Here is a 20,260-nt window from a genome sequence, read left to right as displayed (position 1 = left end):
AATACCTCCGTTGTAGCTGACTCACTCTAAATTAATAATTTAGCACCCGAGTCAACCAGCTTTTATCTGGTAGCTTTACCATCCACTAGTGCAGGAATTTCTCACCAGTGCCACCAACCATAGTCACATACAGTTGCATGAAGCAGGTTTGCATTGGTTATACCCTGTTAAGTGCTGCCATCTAGTGACAGTTTAACGCAAGGCAACTTGTAATTTAATCAAGCAAAGCTACTGAAACTGGCATGCTCAAGAGTATATATATATACAGGAGAATTAGCTGAAGTCTGTATATTATCATGCAAGGGAATTCAGCTTTATTTGATATCCTATTGCTTTTAGCTAGAGTTAACTGGTTATCTGCAATGAATACACAAAACAATGCTTGCAGTCTGGATTAGACTAACAGTAGCCTATGCAGATTAAAAATGACTTCCACCTGCAGTCCTTTCCAGCCAATAAACACTGTATTTACTGAATAAATAAGTCAATGCGTTTTAATCGACAAACGTCAGATAATAACGTGGGAGCAGTTGTTCCAAACAAAAAAGGAAAATGAGCTCCAAAATGGATCACAAACGTCGACATGTGCCAAACACAGGTGACATTAACTTTAATTAACACATCAAGCAGTGACATCATTTCCCTCAGCAATCACCAAACAGCACCGCGGTGCTTTCCCATCCTAGCTGTAAATCTAAAGGGCGGCAATGTGCCGATTTCTAACATATTATAGACAAGAACTCAATGACAGAGAATCTGTTGGTAGAATGCAATTAGCATGAGCTTAATTTCAACAACATAGAGTTCTGGACGAAGCTGTGCGCGTGGTGTTGCTGGCAGACACTCTACGGTGGTCAAGGCAGGTCGGGAGTTAAAAGGGGGCCAGATGAATTCTGCGACTGTGGGGAGCCCCTCCTCTTAGTGCCAGAACCAGATGCAACACTGAGCCTCCCTGGATTTTGTAGTCTGCTGCCGTCTTTTCATCATTCCTGAAACAGAGGATGGGGGGAGCATTTAGAGGTGGCTTATATATACACACTGACTGAGTATTGCAGCTACCCATCACAGAACGAGAAAGGACTGGTTATGGTTAAGAGTTGATTTAACCCCTCCCTTTCCATTTTGAGGTGATCTGTGATGAGTATTCTGGCACAAATCCGCCCCTGTGGATCATCAGAAGGCGGGTGCTACACATCGCGGGTGGCTGCGATGAAAACATTTGAAAGGCGCTATAGAAAAGCAATTTTTTAACTAAAAGACTCACATCTGTTTCCCACTGTAGATGAGTCTCTGCTGCTGAGGTGGAATCCCTTCTTTCTCCTCCACCCTTTCTTTGATCCTCTCCACCTGAGAAAGAGAGAGAAAGTATGTGTGAGGGTGTGTGCGCGCACGTGTGTGTGTGAGGAGAAAGAGACAGCATTTGTGTGATCAGCCAGGGAACGGGTTTGATGGAGTTCAGTTCTATCATTAGAGGGCATAAGGAAGCTCAGCCAGGACCAGAAGGCACAGCTCACAGAACAAAAGTTGCATAAATATTAATACTATTTATGAAACGGATAGGTTGCTTACAATATATAAACTATATACACTGAAGGAGCAGAAGAATTTAAACTACATTTATAGGGAAAGGTTCAATGTACAGCTGAAAATGTACAATGACAGCCCAAGCAATACAGTACAATATGAGTGCACTGGGAGAACTGGTTGATAGAGTGTCACTGCAATACGTACAGACTGATTGGACATTACAGTAAAGTAAAACTGCACTGAAACAGTGGGGAATATCATCTATGCACACGACACTACTGTAATCCAGTGATTTAAATGCATAAGTGAATTCAATAAGATGAAAACAGCATTGACAACATACAGGATAGTTAATACTCTGTTAATACAGCCAATGACAAAGCAAACAAGAAGTGCCAGAATAAACTATGCAAAAAAAAATCATATGCCCTGTTGAAATAATCCAAAATATTCAAATGAAGCACTAACGCTTAATAAAGTATGCGCAGACTAGACACCGAAGTACGTGGAACGTCACTGAGACATCAAGCGTTAGTACAGTAGCCTACACACTGGCTGGGCATTGTAGCTCATCGAGATGGAGCTTACCTTGTCTGTTGGCTCAATATCGATCTCAATCTCCTTGCCAGTTAATGTCTGAAAGGCACATTGATGAGATAGACGGGGGTTCGATGGTGAAGTGAGAAAAAAAGATTGAAACAAAATTATTTTATTATATAATTCTGGCTATTGTAACACAGAAACTAACATTGGTTCCTTCATGCGTGTCGAGCAACAATTTCTTAAATCTATTCTGATTGCTATGATAACGTTTGCAAACCTATTTTGCAGATTAACCAGTAACTTCGCCAAAAGACCAAAACTAACGTACAGGACTCACGCACAGAGCTGACTTGCTATCGAAGTCTTGTACAAGCTTGTTTAGCTAATTTTATTCAGCGAGCAACCTGGCTAGGTAACTGGCTAGCTAGCTATTTTTATTAGAATAATTGATAGTTGTAGCACCTGGGTTTTTGTGTGACGTTACTTACAACCAAGTTAGTATTTCATTAATAAATTAGCTACCAATAAACAGTCACAACTGCCTGCTGTTTTCTGTATTAAGACCGTGGTTATGCCACATCTGCTAACATTAGCTATACTGTCATTGTGTGATGTTTATAATCTTCGACAACATTACCTTACCTTAACTTTAATCAACATTTTGAATTCTTGGCGTATCTAAATGCGCAAAAATAAATAATTTATAGTGGTGCACAAAATATTTAGATTATTCACTTATTCAGCTATGACCCAACCGATACAAAATTATAGCAAACTATTTCCCTCGGAATATTTCTCTCGTCGCGCAATTCTGTTGCAATTCCTGTGTAACGGAAGATAATCCCGCCTAGTTTCATTTGAGATGAATGGTTCCGGAAAGCAACTACATTTCGGATATTTTCCTGCAATGATTAAAATTGTTTATTGTGAAGGTTGGTTTCGTAAAGCAGTGTTAAATACATCTTATTAACGGAGGGTCTACCACAAGATGCTGTCTTGCAGCGAAATAAGTTTTTCTTTTAGAGTCAAGTCACTGTTCACGGTTCAGTGAGAGTCAGAAGATAAAGCGAGTTCCAAAACTACATTTACCACAGGCCCCTGCCTCCCCTTTTATTACCAGGAATTAGGGGCTAGCGATTCTGTACAAATTGTATCTGAAATGTTTTTAAATAAAGGTAAACCTCTATCAAAGCTCAGAAACCGCGGTTATTGTAATGTTATTCTTCGGGACTAATGAACGTTATTAACGTTAATTCTGTGCTTGTATTTTGATAGAAACTCACCAGAGGTTTTCACCGGAACTTATATACGCGAAGTCTAATTGTTGCTAGCTTCACGGAAATTCACAAGAAGGCTAAACATGTACATTGCCAATTTAGATATATTCATAATCTCTCATTGCAGTGAGTAGCTGTTCAACTGCACTTTGGGTGTGCTCTTCACTGATCATAAATGCCATTGGACAAGACTTCCATTTCATAGAATAAAATCCTTTTGGTGTGTGTTTGTTGTGATGTAATAAATCCACCGGTGTTATCCCAAAAATCTGGACTACTACGCGTTAGTTCATGCCACAGTCTTACCCCACCCTTAATTACCTTAAGTGGTACTGCCTGAAGGACACAAATGAACCCCTTTAAATGTGGGCTTGCTTCTGTTTCAAATTTCTTTCTTAATTTTTGTTGTGCTGCAATTTCATCTTTATCTACCAAGTCTTTCTTTTTATATTCTGATTTAATTTTTGTTAATACAGATTTACTGCAGCCAACACCAGTTCTGTTAAATGCCACTAAACTATTTGGGTTTGACTTGCCCACTAATTCATTATATAATTTGTATGACTTCACATGTTGTAATTGCTCACCTAACTGTCCTCCCTTTTCACCTTTGAATGGCCTGGCCTTCAGTGAACTTCCAGAATGTAATGCACGTAACTGACAGTGTACAGAAATGCATGGCCGGGCTACACTAAAACACCAGCAACAATTGCTGGGAACGTGATTTCACAGAAATGATTACACAGTGTTATAGGTATGGGTCTGTAGAGTAAATGTATACCCCCTTTAATTTGGTAACAATTTTTAGTTTTAGCAGTAAACTGGTATGCAAATGAGCCAGTACTGAACTGACATTGTATAGCAGCGTTTCCCAACCTTTTTCCTTCCACAGCACACTTTCCAAATTTACAGAATCTCATGGCACACCACTCTCAAAAGCATAAAAAATAAAACACCCTGCAGCCCCCCTCCACACGCATGCACGTAGGCCTAAATGTTATTTTGGGGTTTTAATTAAGCGATATGCATTTTAATAACATTTATTTTGGCTTTTGTGAATGGGATTTGTTCATTTAAGTTTTAAAAAAAAATTCATTTGAACATGAAAATTTTTTTTAAAGGATTTTTCACACGGCACACCTGACCTCGCCTGACAGCACACCAGAGTGCCGCGGCACACCGGTTGGGAAACGCAGGTGTAGCAATGCATGGCCTGGGCTACACTAAAACACCAGCAACAATTGCTGGGAACGTGATTTCAAAGAAATTATTGCATATTCTTGAAGATATGGATATGTAGAGTAAATGTATACCCCCTTTCATTTGGTAACAATTTTTAGTTTTGGTAGTAATCTGATAAACAATGAGCCAGTACTTAACTGACAGTGTAGAGAAATGCATGGCCGGGCTATACTAGAACACCAGCAACAATTGCTGGGAACATGATTTCACAGAAATGACTGCGTAATGTGAAAGGTATGGGTCTAAATATGAGTATATAATGTGTAATTCTATTCAATTGTATTAGTTACAAGAAGAAAAACGACAAAATCGCACTTAAATCATTGCATTTACCGAGCTTTTAGTTTGAAATCCTCTTACCGGAAGTTTCCAATTGTTGCCAGCTTCACGGAGCTTTGCTTGTTGTGTGAATTGGCAGTCGTACTTTTGTTCATATTTCGAAAGTTGAAGTACTTCTAAACTAGCGATGCGCATTTATTTCAGTCCTCAGTGCTAGCCAGTTAGCATTCTTATATTTTGAGTTGGGTTAAACTAATTAATTTGCTAACCTTTAAACCGGACTTACCTTGCTAGCCAGAATTTCTGACAGTTGTAGCTTGGTATCATAGCTGTATTTCGCGTGGTTACCAGATGACTTGGAACAAATAGCCGTGATTGTAACCGTTTTACTCGGGTGAATTACAGTTTATTTAGATACCTAAATAAGGGCATCCCTGGCTCCGCATTTTAGGCTAGAAAACAAACAGGTGAGTGTAATGTGTATATCAGTTTTAACTTAGCTACATGCTAACTTACTGTATTCGTGTTCTGTGTATGTACTGCTATGGTAGATATATTAACATTGATGTTTGTGTCTGATTTGGAAGCGCAACGTAATGTTTAATTTATGTATTTCTGAAGGAGTACCGTGCTCGCCCACTCCTCATTTTAAAAAATGTGAATTTCCGTTGGGGCTGGTATATGGGAAATATGTAAATTAAGGTTAGTAACGACATTACAAATGGCTACAGCACCTCCATTACAGAGCGATTGGGAGAGAGAGAAAGACCACCCGACAAACATGCCTCGCATTGAGAACGACATCAAGCTGGACTTCAAGGACGTCCTGCTTCGTCCAAAACGTAGCACACTGAAGTCTCGCAGTGAGGTACGATCTGTGTAAAGTTGCCATATGCCTGTAGTCTGTTGTAGCCGCTCTGTCGTTTCTGAGAATCCCCTGTCCCATCTGTCAAATTACATTTAAAATCTTCCATTCTGTTTTGCAATGCAGAATTCATAATTCCCTCATCCCTCATCATGTGCGTTTTCCAAGATGAACTGTGAGCTCAACTGTTTATTAGCCAGTCAGTGTGTTTGTGCTGCTGCCTACAATTCTGTATCTGTTCGTCCATCGCAGCTGACTTCGAAAAACATATGTTTGTAAAAAGATTTGGTTTCTGAAACTAAACTAAGAATTTGTTTCTTAAACTAAGAAATCTAAATTCCAGAGTTAAATTGGCTTTCATTTTGGCCAGCATATAAATGCAGCTTTTAGCCTGTGGCCCTTTCGGTTGAACATATGCAAACTTTGTCCCAATCTTCTGCTGTTTTTTGTGTTCTGACTTGTGGCGATCTCTTTGGCAGGTGGACCTGACCCGCAGTTTCTTCTTTCGGAACTCCAAGGGTACCTACAGTGGGATCCCGATCATCGCGGCCAACATGGACACTGTGGGGACCTTTGAGATGGCCCTGGCACTGCACAAGGTACAACAGTAATGGCATTGTGCTGTTGGTGAGCTTATATTTACCTGCTTTGGTTTCTCATCCCCCAGGTCTTTCACTTATTTTTAAACTGAAACCACTTCCCTCATCCCCACCACTGCTTTAATCTTCATTCTTGATCGTTGGTATCAGTTCATTGCTAACGCTGCGCATATCCCATTAATGTGGACACACAGGATTGGCTTAAAACCGTCATGTGGTGTAAATGCTGTTAATCTGCGCACCAAACTGATGTTGGGAAACAGGCAGTTCCCACTGACTGCTTTTCTCCCAACACTCACCTCCCCTTCCCAAAAAAAGAACTCACCAGAAGGTTTGGCATGGTCCCACCTGCACATTACGCACCCCATCTCCCCAACACGCACACACACACACACACACACACACACACATACATCCCTCAGGCCACCCCCAGCAACCGGACATCTGAATCGTAGTCTGAATAATACTGAACATTTGCCATTAGCAGTCAACACTAGGAGCTCTTTAATGGAATCATTTGAAAATGTGCCTGTCTTTCCTCTTTCCCCAGTTCACTGTCTTCACTGCCATTCACAAGCACTACTCCGTGGACGATTGGAAGGAGTTTGCTGCCCAGCACCCCGATTGCCTGGAGGTATTCTTTCCAAATAGATTTTTCACAGTTCATTACCCAGATTGTGATTGTGTTACTACAGTTAATTGCTTAGATTCCTCTTGTTTGTTAGAAGTCTTTCATTAAGTGAATGAGCGTAGGTGGGTGCGGAGAAGTTGTGTGGAAAGTTTGTTGAACCCAAGCCAAGTTTAAAATCTCTAGAAATGTTATTGTAAGTAGTATGTTTGCCCCGATTTATAAAGGGATAGTACAAGACAAGAGTTGCTGTTTAGCAAATCGGTAGTGGAAGAATGTAAAGTTCAAAGGTCCTTGTCTCAGTCCGTTTTGCATTCTGTGGCCTGGAATGAGTGTGAGGGGCCTGTTGGCTTGTAATACATCATCTGGCCTGACCTGTGGTGGTGGCGCTGTTGCTCCCTGATCAGTTTATGTCATTTTGGAAAGCTTGTGACTTGATGCTTCATTCTTTCTGTTTCAAAAACTGTGTGGCAATCCTTGCTTGTTGTGTAGCACCTCTTGCACTGATGTGCTGATGCAGAAATTGTTGTCTTGTTTAAAGACCCTTTCTTGGCTTTCACATGGACACACACTGGGTTATATCGCGTGCGCCGTACTGACCCCTCATTCCGTCTGTCTGTCCGTCTCCAGAGCGTGGCGATCAGCTCGGGGACCGGCGATGGGGACTTTGAGAGGCTCAGCTCGGTGGTGGCCGCGGTGCCGAAGCTGCGGTACATCTGCGTGGACGTGGCCAACGGCTACTCGGAGCACTTTGTCCACTTCGTCAAAGACGTACGCGCGAAGTTCCCTTCGCACACCATCATGGTGAGTCACTGAGGGAGGGCTCCCCCTGCTGTTCAGGTGGTGGAATATTTGTGAGCGGTTTTATTTCCAGAGGTGGAAAATACAGGGATCAGAAAGTAAAAGTCCTGCCGTGTGTTTCTTCCACCGAAGAACTCAGCCAGCTGATTTCTGTAATTAATTCTTCCTCCTGGCTGAAGAATTGTGCTGATAGGCAAATTCAGGTGATTGTAACAAAATAATCTGGATTTTCCCTCTCTGGTTATTTTAGAGCTGGTGCTGAGGATGATTCACTGGTATGAAGTGATGCTCATGATTATTTTTGGCACAGTAATAAGGACAGTTGTAATGAGTGTTGTGGTCTTGCTCGTAGTGATGACGATGATAATGGAGATGGCTTCTCTGCCGCAGGCAGGGAACGTAGTCACTGGAGAGATGGTGGAGGAGCTGATTCTCGCTGGTGCTGACATCATTAAAGTGGGGATTGGACCAGGTGATGTCATAATCAGTCTTTTTTGCTGTTGGTTGTCATACTGGTCTCTTATCGATTTCTACAAAGACAAGTTCTGGAAGGACCAGGAAAGAAACGGTGTCAAAAGAAACAGTGCGGACGGTTTTAAACTGTATTTTGTAAATGTGTTTTCTTTCTATAACTTTTCAAGAACTATCGAATGTGGTACATTTTCTCATTTTGTCTTTAATGTGGCAGAATGCTTTTAACCATTGCTAAGATAGTTAATGTGTGACACAAGTAACTGGCTGTGCAGTGTAACAGAACTCTCTCGTTGTAGTGATGTGGTAAAATGGGGCAAACACTGTACTGTAGAGTACAGTGCTATAACCTGTTGATGTGGTAATGGAGCATACACGTTGTACTGTAGCATACATTGCTATAACCTGTTGATGTGGTAATGGGGCATACACATTGTACCGTAGCGCACATTGCTATAACCTGTTGATGTGGTAATGGAGCGTACACGGTGTACTGTAGCATACATTGCTGTAACCTGTTGATGTGGTAATGGGGCATACACATTATACCGTAGCGCACATTGCTATAACCTGTTGATGTGTTAATGGAGCGTACACGGTGTACTGTAGCATACATTGCTGTAACCTGTTGATGTGGTAATGGAGCATACACATTGTACCGTAGCGCACATTGCTATAACCTGTTGAAGTGGTAATGGAGCGTACACGGTGTACTGTAGCATACATTGCTGTAACCTGTTGATGTGGTAATGGGGCATACACATTGTACCGTAGCGCACATTGCTATAACCCCCTATCTCTGTTTGCAGGCTCTGTGTGCACCACTCGTAAGAAGACGGGGGTTGGGTACCCGCAGCTAAGCGCTGTGATCGAATGTGCTGATGCAGCACATGGCCTAGGGGGGCATATCATCTCTGTGAGACACAGTTACTGATGATTTACATGCTTACATCATCTCTGTGAGACACAGTTACTGATGATTTACATGCTTACATCATCTCTGTGAGACACAGTTACCGCTGATTTACATGCTCACATCATCTTTGTGAGACACAGTTACCGCTGATTTACATGCTTACATCATCTCTGTGAGATTCATAGTTTTAAGAAATCTGAGCACTGGATTTATGTATAATTCTCTCTGTCTCATCCCTGTCTCAACTGTCTATCACTCACGCTCACTCTCCCTTTTCAGGATGGAGGATGCACCTGCCCAGGTGACGTCTCAAAGGCGTTCGGTGAGTATTTATGGCAGACGTTGAGCCTCATTTTGATAATCAGTGTGCTACAAAGTGAGATGTTTAAGAGCCTGAGCGGTGACAGGTGTTATTGTACAGCCGTAGGCTGCTTTATGTGTATTTTATCGCATTGACCGTTTGCTAACGGTTACATTACATTACATTACAGGCATTTAGCAGACGCTCTTATCCAGAGCGACTTACACAACTTTTTACATAGCATTTTACATTGTATCCATTTATACAGCTGGATATATACTGAAGCAATGCAGGTTAAGTACCTTGCTCAAGGGTACAACGGCAGTGTCCTTACCCGGGAATCGAACCTGCGACCTTTCGGTTACAAGCCCAGTTCCTTACCCACTGTGCTACACTCCATCCTACGGTTGCGTGACTGGCATTGTATTACAGTCATCCGCTAACACGACGCGGAGTCACGTTATCTCTTTAAAAGCGCATTCTGTCGGTGCTGCTGGGTTGTTTCTGCGACCCCGTGGAAAGGTTTGATATTTACCCGCACGCGCTGCTTCACAGGTGCGGGGGCAGACTTCGTCATGCTCGGCGGGATGCTGGCGGGTCACTCTGAGTGCAGTGGCGAGGTCATCGAGAAAAACGGACAGAAGTACAAGCTGTTCTATGGCATGAGCTCCGAAACGGCCATGAGGAAACACGCAGGGGGAGTGGCCGATTACAGGTGAGCCTGTGCAGGGGAGGGTGATATTACTGGTGAGGGTCATATTACAGGTGTGATATTACAGGTGAGGGTGATATTACTGGTGTGATATTACTAGTGAGGGTGATATTACAGGTGTGATATTACAGGTGGGGGTGATATTACTGGTGTGATATTACTAGTGAGGGTGATATTACAGGTGGGGGTGATATTACTGGTGTGATATTACTAGTGAGGGTGATATTACAGGTGGGGGTGATATTACAGGTGGGGGTCATATTACAGGTGAGGGTCATATTACTGGTGTGATATTACAAGTGAGAGTTATATTACAGGTGTGATGTAGGTGAGAGTGATTTTACAGGTGCAAGTGATTTACAAATGAGATCTAGCGTAGCTAAGGGCGAAGGTGGGAGTCAGAAGACTGGTGAGACTCTTGTAGGTGAGGGTGATATTACAGGTGGGAGTTTGTGTGCAGGTGAGGGTAATAATTCTTGCTTGTAAGAATTATTTTACAGTTTAGGCCTAATATGGGACAGTCACATTCCAGGTGTGCGTGCAGGTTCAGCAGTGATTATGGGTGATGGAGACTTGTGGTGTGGTAGCGCTGTTACTTGTTATTTATTATCCCTCTGTTTGTGTGTGCGTGTGCGTGTGCGCGTGTGTCTCAGGGCGTCGGAGGGAAAGACCGTGGAGGTGCTGTATAAGGGCCCGGTGGACGTGACCATGCGGGACATCCTGGGAGGCGTGCGCTCCACCTGCACCTACGTGGGCGCGGGCAAGCTGAAGGAGCTGAGCCGCAGAACCACCTTCATCCGCGTCACTCAGCAGCTCAACACCGTGTTCGGCAACAGCGGCTAGGCCCAACGAGCAAGGGTCTGCCGCACTGGCTCGGCCCGGTCCGTATGCATTTCTCTCTCTCTCTCTCTCTGTCTCTCTCACACACACATATGCACGGTTACGCACGCACATACGCACACACACGCGTGCGCGCACGCACAGTCGCACGCACGGTCTATGCCGTACGCACACGCTTTCCCGAGTCAGACAGACTCACCCTCTTTCCTGGACTCTGCCGCTCCAGAGCTCCTATGCAGTGTCATAATAACGCCAGGCTGCCTCAAGGTTAGTTATGAATGCCGATTTTAATTTGGGAACAGTTCATGTGTCTTGCATGTCTGCAGGAACTTGTTTGGCCAGTTTTAATTAGGATGTCAGTGACAGGTCAAGTAAGCATGAGCAGTATTTTATTGGACCGTAGTCATACAGTGTCTCGGTGGTAGTAGTGCTGATCAGAGATCAGTTTTGCCTTTCAGCTCATGATGGATAAGGTCTGAACATGGGCAGGAAAACCTGATCTTAGATCAGCACTCCTACTCTGAGAGGCTTTATGAACACGGGCCTGGATCTAGCAATTAAAAATGACACTTTTAGTAATGCTACTAACAGAGTATTTCAATAACTTCATGGGGATGTGAAGCACTTAGTAATACTGTATGACTTTGGTTCATTAGATTTTTACCTGTAAGATATGGCCTTACGTTCAAATCTGAAATTGACCTGTATTTGCTACAAAATTAAGCTGAAGTACTTTTTTTGCAGCTACTAGCACTAGGGCACAACCTTCCTGGAACAAGCTAGATTGTGACGTCACTGGTCCACCTGTGGACGTTTTGGAGCAGTCAACCAGTGGCACAGTAGTTGTTGTCTCCTCAGAGGTAGTTCATGAGAATGTATGTTTTGTTTGGTCATACTCATTTTAGGATCCTGGGGCAATAGACCTTCCTTAGGTTCTCTTTTTTTCCCCTCACATTTCATTGTTGAGCTCATTGAAAGTCAGCAGTCTTGGCTTGAGCAGCCAGGACAAAATAACCTGGTGAGGTCACAACCTTGCTGGTTCCAGTGCTAGGTAGTAGCTGCAAAAAAAAGTGAACTTCAGATTTCACATTCGAATGCAGGGCCATATCTTATCTATGGTAAAAAAAAAAAAAAAAATTTTTAAAAAGGCTAATGAATCTGAGCCATATTACAGAGGGCATTACATCCCCGTTACATTTTTGGTGAGTGGGTATTTTTGACTAAGTAGAAAATCTAATTTTAGTGTAAACACTGGAATGATTTTTCTCAGATAGTCTAGCATAATCTGTTCATAAGATGTGGGGAACATAATTAATGTGAGATTTTTTCCTCTCACATTTACATGGTTACTTCCAAAAAAAATGTTGGCCGTTAGCAAATAGCATTTTTTTAGATTTAAAAATATTATATGACTATCATAATAATTGAAAATGGATTACATGCTGGGTAGGGATTGAGCCTACAAAGAAAATCATCTTTTTAATCTATGACCGTGTTAAGCGTTGCCTCAAGTAGGCTCAGGTGTGTAAAGGTGAAGGAAAGGAAAGTGTTTGGGGGAAATTAACTAGTGTGCCAAGTTAGAAATGGAGGAGGAGGCCTGTGTCTCACGATGTACCTTTGACTGACAGAAAGCTTCTCCCTGGAGCTACTTATGGCTTCAGTTGGAAAAGCTCCAGCTACAGCCACCCACCACCCCCACACACCCTTCTCCCTTATTTCAACACGGGTTTGCCCAGTCCAGCAAGTATCAAACGTGTTCAGCATTAAATCCATTCCGTGTTAAGATTTCCCACATTTGTTTAACAGTTACACCAAGTAGTCTGATTGCAACAAGTCAATGAATCATTTGTTCAGGTGATGTGGCTGCTCAAAGACCGGAGTGATATTTTTAAGTGTCTGCTTTTAAGTATCGCACAAGTGTTTGTGCGTGTTTTATACACCTCATGAGTGAGTGATTACTGAGTGGAGGTATTTATTTTTTTAAAAGACTTCCGGTTTTTTTTCCCATTGCTTTCCGTTAAACAAATGTACATTTTATTGATTTACTGTCACTGGATTTTCTGACCAATAAATGCATTCCATAAACTGTTTCTGTGTACTGTGATGGTTTGCTTTTTAACACTGTGGTTACACACATGAAAAACCTTTCCGCTATTGGTGTCTGTCTTTTGAAAATTATTGCCATTTCGATATCACTTTATTATTACTTTATAAAATGTACAGGCTACAAGGCATATGTTACCAAAGTTTTTCAATAAATGCATGTATTCAATTTGTGTATGCATACCCAAGAATGAAATTTAATTTTTTTGTTGTAGTAATAGTTTTTATTAGACTTTTGGTGTACATAGAGTATACAAACAAAAAAATTATAAAGAAAAAAAATTGCCTGCTTCCTGACATTGTGCACCTCGCTTTATGTAATTCTATATAAAATACAAGTTGAACTCCATGAGCAAGAATGAAAGGGAATCTAAAGGTATCAATGCATCTATGACCACTTCCAATGCCATCCAATCAAATTCCTTATATAAAAAAACATAAAAAATGTGTTCCTACTGATAGTAAATATATAGTATAAGGGCCTATACTTTCTCCCTGTTTTTCCTAGTTTGGAATGCCTAATTGCAATCACCAGGGTTGCTCATGCTGCAATCTCTGCATCAGTGTTGGAAAGTACTCATGTCCGGTTTCCTCCAAAACTCATGAGTTCAAGCCACTGCCTTCCACGGTGCACGGGTGCAGTCCACAAGCTGCTGAGCTCGCACAGACCTGAGTCAAAGGAAGACACTTCCTGTGCAGCTTGAGCGAAGAGACAGTGGGCATCCACCTGACCAATATCAGGTTACTGGTGAGCAATGAGAAATGGTTATCCCAGATGAGTGAATCAAGAAAGGCTAATGGCTGATTATGCATTGCTCTGTGGCACTACTGGCCTAAGTTAGCACTGGCATGGTCAGGAGCACTGCTTTAACAGGAGGAGCCACCCAGTAGTCTTGGCTTTTGTTCCTTTGAGCTCAACACAAACAGTACACACAGTGCTGCATGGTAGTCACACCATTAATTAATGAGGCAATCGGATCACTACATTCAAATCTTGGCAGGATGATGCAATGAACATGACCAAGATCAAGTTGAATTGTTTAAGGAATTTGTTTATTTTAATTCATAGTTTGTAGTTTTATATGATGCTGTTGCTGTGCTCGCTCGAAGGCTGTCTTAAGCCAGCTGTAGAAAACTAGAAGCCGTTATATGAAGAACGTTTGTGAATCATATCATTCACTGTGTAGTGTATATGCACAGAATGTTTTTCATGAACTTATTTCATTGTCGTTTTTCTTTAATCATTGGCAGATGGGTCACATTCAATTTAATGAAGAACTGTTTTTAGATAATATCACTGTATTATGAATACGGTGTGATAAATTCATCTCTTATCGTGTAAGACAGCAAGCAATAAAAAAGACTAAGGGTCATTATAATTGGAGTATCCGCATAAAGACCGGCTATGACGTGTCACATGACATTTGCCAAAACAGGAAGCGAAATCATGGTGTCTGTGTACGGCGGTGTTGAGGGGTAAGAAAATACGCGTTTAAATGAAATCCATTCAAACGTTTCAGTTGTTTTTTTAACGAGTCTTTAGAAATGTGGATGCGAAACGTTTGGTTACTTTTATCATGGCGTAATTTCATATTGTGGCAGATATGTTAGTGCTGGTGGACCCTGCTAATTCATTCGAGTCCAATATAACTTCTGCATACAGAGCTACCTTTAGCTGATGCAGTGTCGCTGTGGCTAGATAGCTATCATACTGCCCTAAAGTATCTCGTAATACGGCGAGCTACCATCTTTTTACTGAAAAACATTGCTGTAACGTATGCTCAATTTTATAACAGTAGGCTAGCTGGTGAATCTTTCTGCATAACTATCTGTATTGTTTGGAATTGTTTTATGTAACTTACAAAAGTTGGTATTTATTCCACACTGGTGAAGGAGGCAATGAATACGTACTTTCAGTTTTTTTCCCCTCCTCCTATTCGTCTGTTTTCCGATTCTTTGTGTCCGCCACGTAGTGTCATTGCAATACAGCTAGCCGAGATCCGTTATTCCGGATGCGATCAGGCGAGTCAGGATACTACTACCACTGTCTGTCCGAGTGTCAGTCAGTATGTCAGTATGTCACTGTATGTCTGATTGTCTGTCCATATTATGACGGTTTTGGCAGAGGTGGGACCCATTCCAAAGCCGTGCTGGTGTCAGAGCATGGGAAAATCCTTGCAGAAACAGATGGTCCTTCTACCAATCATTGGGTAATAAAACATTTAGTACAGTCATGTACGTTTCTGCAGTTTTCACAGAACCAGTATGTTTCACTACATCTGGTTTTAACGCGTTTTTTTTTTTTTTTACACATTACTCTTTAATTATGCAGTATTGAATTCAGTAGTAATTATGGAAGTATCAATATGACATCACATAATGTTGTGTGTGCGTGTACACGCGTGTGTTGATTCTGTCTTTCAGTTGGTAGGTGTGGATAAGTGTATCGAGGCCATCAATGACATGGTGCAGAGAGCCAAAAGCCAGGCTGGCCTGGACCCAGATATGCCTCTCAGTTCCCTGGTTGGTCTCCCTGTCAATCAGCAACAGTACATTCACGGACCAATCAGATCACTTCCTTGTCTTCATTTCATATTTATATTGTAGATATCTGGCAACCATATAAGCACAGTTATCTTGTGTGTATAATCCATGATTCTGCAACAGAGGAGGTTCGTGTGTGTGTGTGTGTGTGTGTGTGTGTGTGTTTCCAGGGCATGTCCCTGAGTGGAGGTGAGCAGCGTGATGCTATCCAGAAGCTCATTGATGAGATGAAGGAGAGGTTTCCCAAGCTGAGCCACGGTTACAGCATCACCACCGATGCTATCGGTGCCATGGCAACAGCCAGCCAGCATGGTACCTTGCAAGCCTTCTCTTTATTCTCTTCTTTTCTGTTCTTTAAATGAATTTTGCCTCTCTGGCATGACAGCCATGCATAGTTGACGAAGCACACGCATGTCAAACAATGCAAGAGGCTACAACCCAGTACCACAAGAACTACTTCAACTCATGATTTATGGTTCTTTCTGATTGTGCCACCAGGGGGCGTCGTGCTCATTTCAGGAACTGGCTCCAACTGTAAACTGGTGAACCCTGATGGCTCTCAGGTGGGCTGTGGGGGCTGGGGACACCTCATGGGCGACGAGGGGTCAGGTATTCATGCCCACACAGTCCATGCTCACCTTGAGGAGGATTGACGAACGTAACGCTGCATAATGCTGTTTGTGAACATAGCTATACCTTCTATGTCAGTGGTTCTCAAGCTCGTTCCTGGGGACCCCCCTGTGCATGGTGGGTTCTTTTTTCAACCAAAATTGCCATCCCAGAATTTTAACGAGCTGTTAATTTTTCTTAATTAGGGGCTATTCATGTTTTGAAGGATTATTTATGCTCTTATGCCACATTTATGTTAGAAATGGCTATGCATGACATGAAGAATACATGTTCCATGTTCGCATCGTGCTTATTGTGCAAACAATATTATCATCATTATTGCAGACAAACGCATAAAAAGAGCAAAAAGTTTTTTTAGCAGATAAGATTAAAGACTGTGGTGAATCAGTAGGCTCCTAATTAGGTCATTGAACAGGTGTTTAAGTTCTTTTTAATTTCTCCTTTAACTGGTTAACACAATGCAGGTTTTGCTCATTATCATTTGCTTTGTCTGAATTATTTACCATTTTCCAAATGGCTAGTTTTAGTTGCCACGTGCCCACACTTTCATCAATGAGGGGCCTATTGATTCACCCCAGTTAAAAAGTTTTAACCTGTCTTTATGTAATTGTTTGGAATATAGAAAATGTGAATCTGGGACTTCTTCATAGCATGCATATATATTTCTGACGTAATGTGTCTTAAGAGGACAAACAATCCCCTCTAAACATGAAAAGCACATAATTAAGAAAAATGAGCAGCTTGTTCAAATTCTGGGATTGCAGTTGTGGTTGGAACGAAAACCAGCACAAACAGGTCTTTTCCAGGACCGAGGCTGAGAACCGTTGTTCTGTGTAGAGACCGCCACCTTGTATAACATCAGCATATTAGATATGGATCCAGTTTTACACTCTCTTACTAATATCATTGGGGCTGGCAATGGAAAATAGCAGCGCTCTGTTGTATTTCTCGTGAGATTTTTTAGCGTGAAAATAAAAGTATGTGTTCGTAAGGCAGCTGCCTCCTCCCCCTCATCAGCTTACTGGATTTCGCACCTGGCTGTGAAGACCGTGTTTGATGCTGTGGACAATCTGGTCACGCCCCCTCATGACATCACTCACGTTAAGAAGGCCATGGAGGAGTACTTCCAGGTGAAAAGTCTCTGAAATACAACACTGACACATATCCCACAATGGACTGTGGGTGCCCAATATAAAAAAACGTGGGCATTTAACAGGTGCCCAGAACCACTTGCACAACATAGATTTTTTTACATACAGTCCATTTATAAAGCTGGTTATTTACTGTAGCAATTCAGGTTGACTATCTTATTCAAGGGTTCAACAGCGGTGCCCTAACTGGGAATCAAACCTTACATCCCAGTTCCCTGTTATAGGGCACTGCCAGCCCGCAGAGCTGCATTGTGTAGAGAGTCACTCGGTTTTGATTTCAATGCTGTAGCAGGTCAAATGTGCACATCAAGGGTTATAAAATAGAGATAAGGCAGATTTATCATGAAACAACATGCAGAGAAGACTCCACAAATCACAGCGTACATTGTAGTAAATGCAACAGTGTTGGGGGTAATTTGTAGATACCGTTCAGTTATACTGTCCAAATAGCATGAGGGGTCATGGAAGTATTACCAGAAAGTATCCACCAATCACCGTCAGTATTGTTGTGTTTTCTTAGTGTGATTGTCTGAGCTCCTCTCTGTCCTGTCCGTGTTTTCTCATGCCTGGTTTTGAGCCTGTTTGGTTCCTGCAGGTGTCAGGGCGGATGGGCCTGCTCCCGCACCTCTACAGAAACTTCCAGAAGTCACACTTTGCTGGATTCTGCAGGAAGTTGTCTGAAGGTACAACCTAGTTGAGGGTTTCTTCATTTTTTCCCCCCACATTTCTCTCTCACACACACAAACACACATGGATGTTATATGTTTCATACGTCACACACTTCTTTGTCCTTACTTTACACTGTCCAGGTTTATCATGTGTGTAATCTGGTTATGGTTCCATGTTACATTTATGTGCTGATGTAGAAATGCACTGGCGATCGTGTACCTGGTAATTATTGTACTGTCCTGACTGTGTGTGCGTGTGCGTGTGCGTGTGTTGTGTGTTACCTGTTCAGGAGCTACAGCTGGAGATGCACTGTGCCAGCATGTGTTCCGTAAAGCTGGGGAAGTACTGGCTCAACACGTGGTGGCCGTCTTGCCCAAAGCTCACCAGGTGAGGGCGCTAAAGGGAGAAGGGAAATGTTTCATGTGGTCTGTGTTCATGTTCTGGCTCCTTCAGGCCAATATGCATTTGTATTTTCCGGCTTGCTATCTCAAGATCACAAGGTAATATTGAAATCCTAAGATAATTGTGTCTTGATATTTAGATATCCTCTTAGGTAATATGAAAATCCTGGCTGAATAATACAGTGATCTTGATGCAGGAAACTCTCAAAGTGTTATCTTATTACAACCTCAATAAGCCACCATACATTCCAGCCTGAAGGTTTTTCTTGCTCAAATTGCTCAAATGTTGACTAAGCGATCTCTCTCTCTCTCTCTCTGCCTTGTACAGGATCTGTTTTCCGGGGAGCAGGGGCTCCCGATCCTGTGTGTGGGGTCCGTGTGGAAGAGCTGGGATCTGCTGAAGCCGGGTGAGTGGGCCAGCTTCAGAAGGAACGTTCTGGAAAACGCTGCTCCCTACATCACTTCACAAATGCTTTCTTTGTACTTGTTTCCTTTAAAAATGCAAGCGTAAAGGTAGGATGAGAGCATGCGCTAAATCAGTGGTAACCAACCCTGTTCCTGGAGATCTACCACCCTGTAGGGGTTTTCATTTCAGCCCTAATTTGGCACACCTGACTTTACTAACTAGTGGCTCAACACAATCTCTAGCAGTTGAATAAGATGTGCTTTGTTAGGGTTGGAATGAAAACCTACAGGACGGTAGATCTCCAGGAATAGGGTTGGTTACCACTGTGCTAAATGGATGCGATGTAAAGGAATGAGACCTTTGCCTTGTTCTCTCTGGAAGGCTTCACAGACGTTTTGGCACGAGCGGCTGGGGGCCATTTCTCGGGGTACAGCCTCCTGACCCTGCGGCAGTCTTCGGCGCTCGGGGGGGCCAGCCTGGGGGCCAAGAGCGTGGCGGCCACGCTCCCCCTGGACTACGCCGCCAACGCACACGTCTTCTACACGTGCTCCTTCGCCAGCCAATGACGGCACGGGTCCCTGCCACGGAAGGGGACGTGCGGAATTACAGCGATGCGGACCAGGATACTACCTCATTACAGATCCACATGCTGCCGCCCATTTCTCCACAAGGCGCTTTCTCAACGGCTCTACGGAGGGGAATATTTTTTTAATGAATTTACATTTGAAATCACGGTTTGAAGTTTGCCGTCTTCAGTCGCCAAGGTTTGAGGGATATTAAAAGGCAAAGTAATGTAACTGTTTTCTACCGAAAATCACGATTAGGAATTGCTTTTACATTTATATGAAGTTTTCAATGCAAGATGTTGAAAAGATCACATAGATATGAAACAATGTACTTTATGCATTGTTTAATGGTCTTGCCTTTTTGGTTCTAATAAAGATCTTCAGAAGCAGTGGGTGGAAATTAAATTCAACAGAAATTGACCAATGGTGGGAGATGACCTTTCTGGTTCAGAGGAGGCCTTCAAATTTGTGGGGATGCTAGCAGAGTTCAAAAGGATACCATGCTTGTGCAAGAGCTATATCATTTTCTAAAATTATATAGCTCATATTTATGGTACAGCAAGTTAGGGTTAGGGTCAGTAGAATTTTTAGTTGTCCACACAAACACCAAACCAGCCTGGCACCTCATAGCAAACAGTAAGTTGATTCACATCACTTGAAGTAATAAATAATAATAATTAAAATAATCTAAATTGCCCATAGCTTATGAGTGTGAGTGAATGGTCTGTGTGCCCTGTGATAGGTATATCTTGCTCCTCGCCCAATGCATGCTAGGATAGGTTCCAGCAC

The 20,260-nt window shown here is 42.4% G+C and overlaps 3 protein-coding genes across 4 annotated transcripts; 2 read left to right on the top strand and 1 right to left on the bottom strand.

Moving 5' to 3' along the window:
* Positions 1-467: 467 nt before the first annotated feature.
* Positions 468-2,917, bottom strand: LOC118231208 (NEDD8-like). The gene is made up of 4 exons (XM_035424833.1): positions 2,713-2,917; positions 2,116-2,163; positions 1,265-1,347; positions 468-989 (listed from the first exon to the last, which is right to left on the bottom strand). The coding sequence occupies exons 1-4, from the start codon at positions 2,728-2,730 to the stop codon at positions 872-874; spliced, it is 267 nt and encodes an 88-aa protein (XP_035280724.1). The 5' UTR covers positions 2,731-2,917; the 3' UTR covers positions 468-871.
* Positions 2,918-4,955: 2,038 nt separating this feature from the next.
* On the top strand, positions 4,956-13,090 carry gmpr2 (guanosine monophosphate reductase 2). 2 transcript variants are annotated; one of them, XM_035426982.1, is made up of 10 exons: positions 4,956-5,335; positions 5,614-5,736; positions 6,213-6,332; positions 6,883-6,966; positions 7,591-7,764; positions 8,152-8,233; positions 9,042-9,148; positions 9,428-9,470; positions 10,005-10,164; positions 10,815-13,090. In XM_035426982.1, the coding sequence occupies exons 2-10, from the start codon at positions 5,650-5,652 to the stop codon at positions 11,002-11,004; spliced, it is 1,047 nt and encodes a 348-aa protein (XP_035282873.1). In that variant the 5' UTR covers positions 4,956-5,335; positions 5,614-5,649; the 3' UTR covers positions 11,005-13,090. The 2 variants fall into 2 exon arrangements, with proteins under 2 accessions (XP_035282873.1, XP_035282872.1); XM_035426981.1 differs by having other exon boundaries at positions 5,600-5,736.
* A 1,132-nt stretch (positions 13,091-14,222) lies between these two features.
* Positions 14,223-19,891, top strand: nagk (N-acetylglucosamine kinase). The gene is made up of 10 exons (XM_035424888.1): positions 14,223-14,580; positions 15,230-15,314; positions 15,529-15,627; positions 15,819-15,960; positions 16,147-16,257; positions 17,296-17,408; positions 18,025-18,112; positions 18,388-18,485; positions 18,828-18,906; positions 19,287-19,891. The coding sequence occupies exons 1-10, from the start codon at positions 14,510-14,512 to the stop codon at positions 19,469-19,471; spliced, it is 1,071 nt and encodes a 356-aa protein (XP_035280779.1). The 5' UTR covers positions 14,223-14,509; the 3' UTR covers positions 19,472-19,891.
* Positions 19,892-20,260: the final 369 nt, after the last annotated feature.

Source organism: Anguilla anguilla, chromosome 7 (assembly GCF_013347855.1).
Source record: "Anguilla anguilla isolate fAngAng1 chromosome 7, fAngAng1.pri, whole genome shotgun sequence".
Taxonomy (NCBI): Eukaryota; Metazoa; Chordata; class Actinopteri; order Anguilliformes; family Anguillidae; genus Anguilla; species Anguilla anguilla.
The sequence above is the reverse complement of the archived record's forward strand: the minus strand, read 5'-3'. Positions and strand labels throughout refer to the sequence as shown.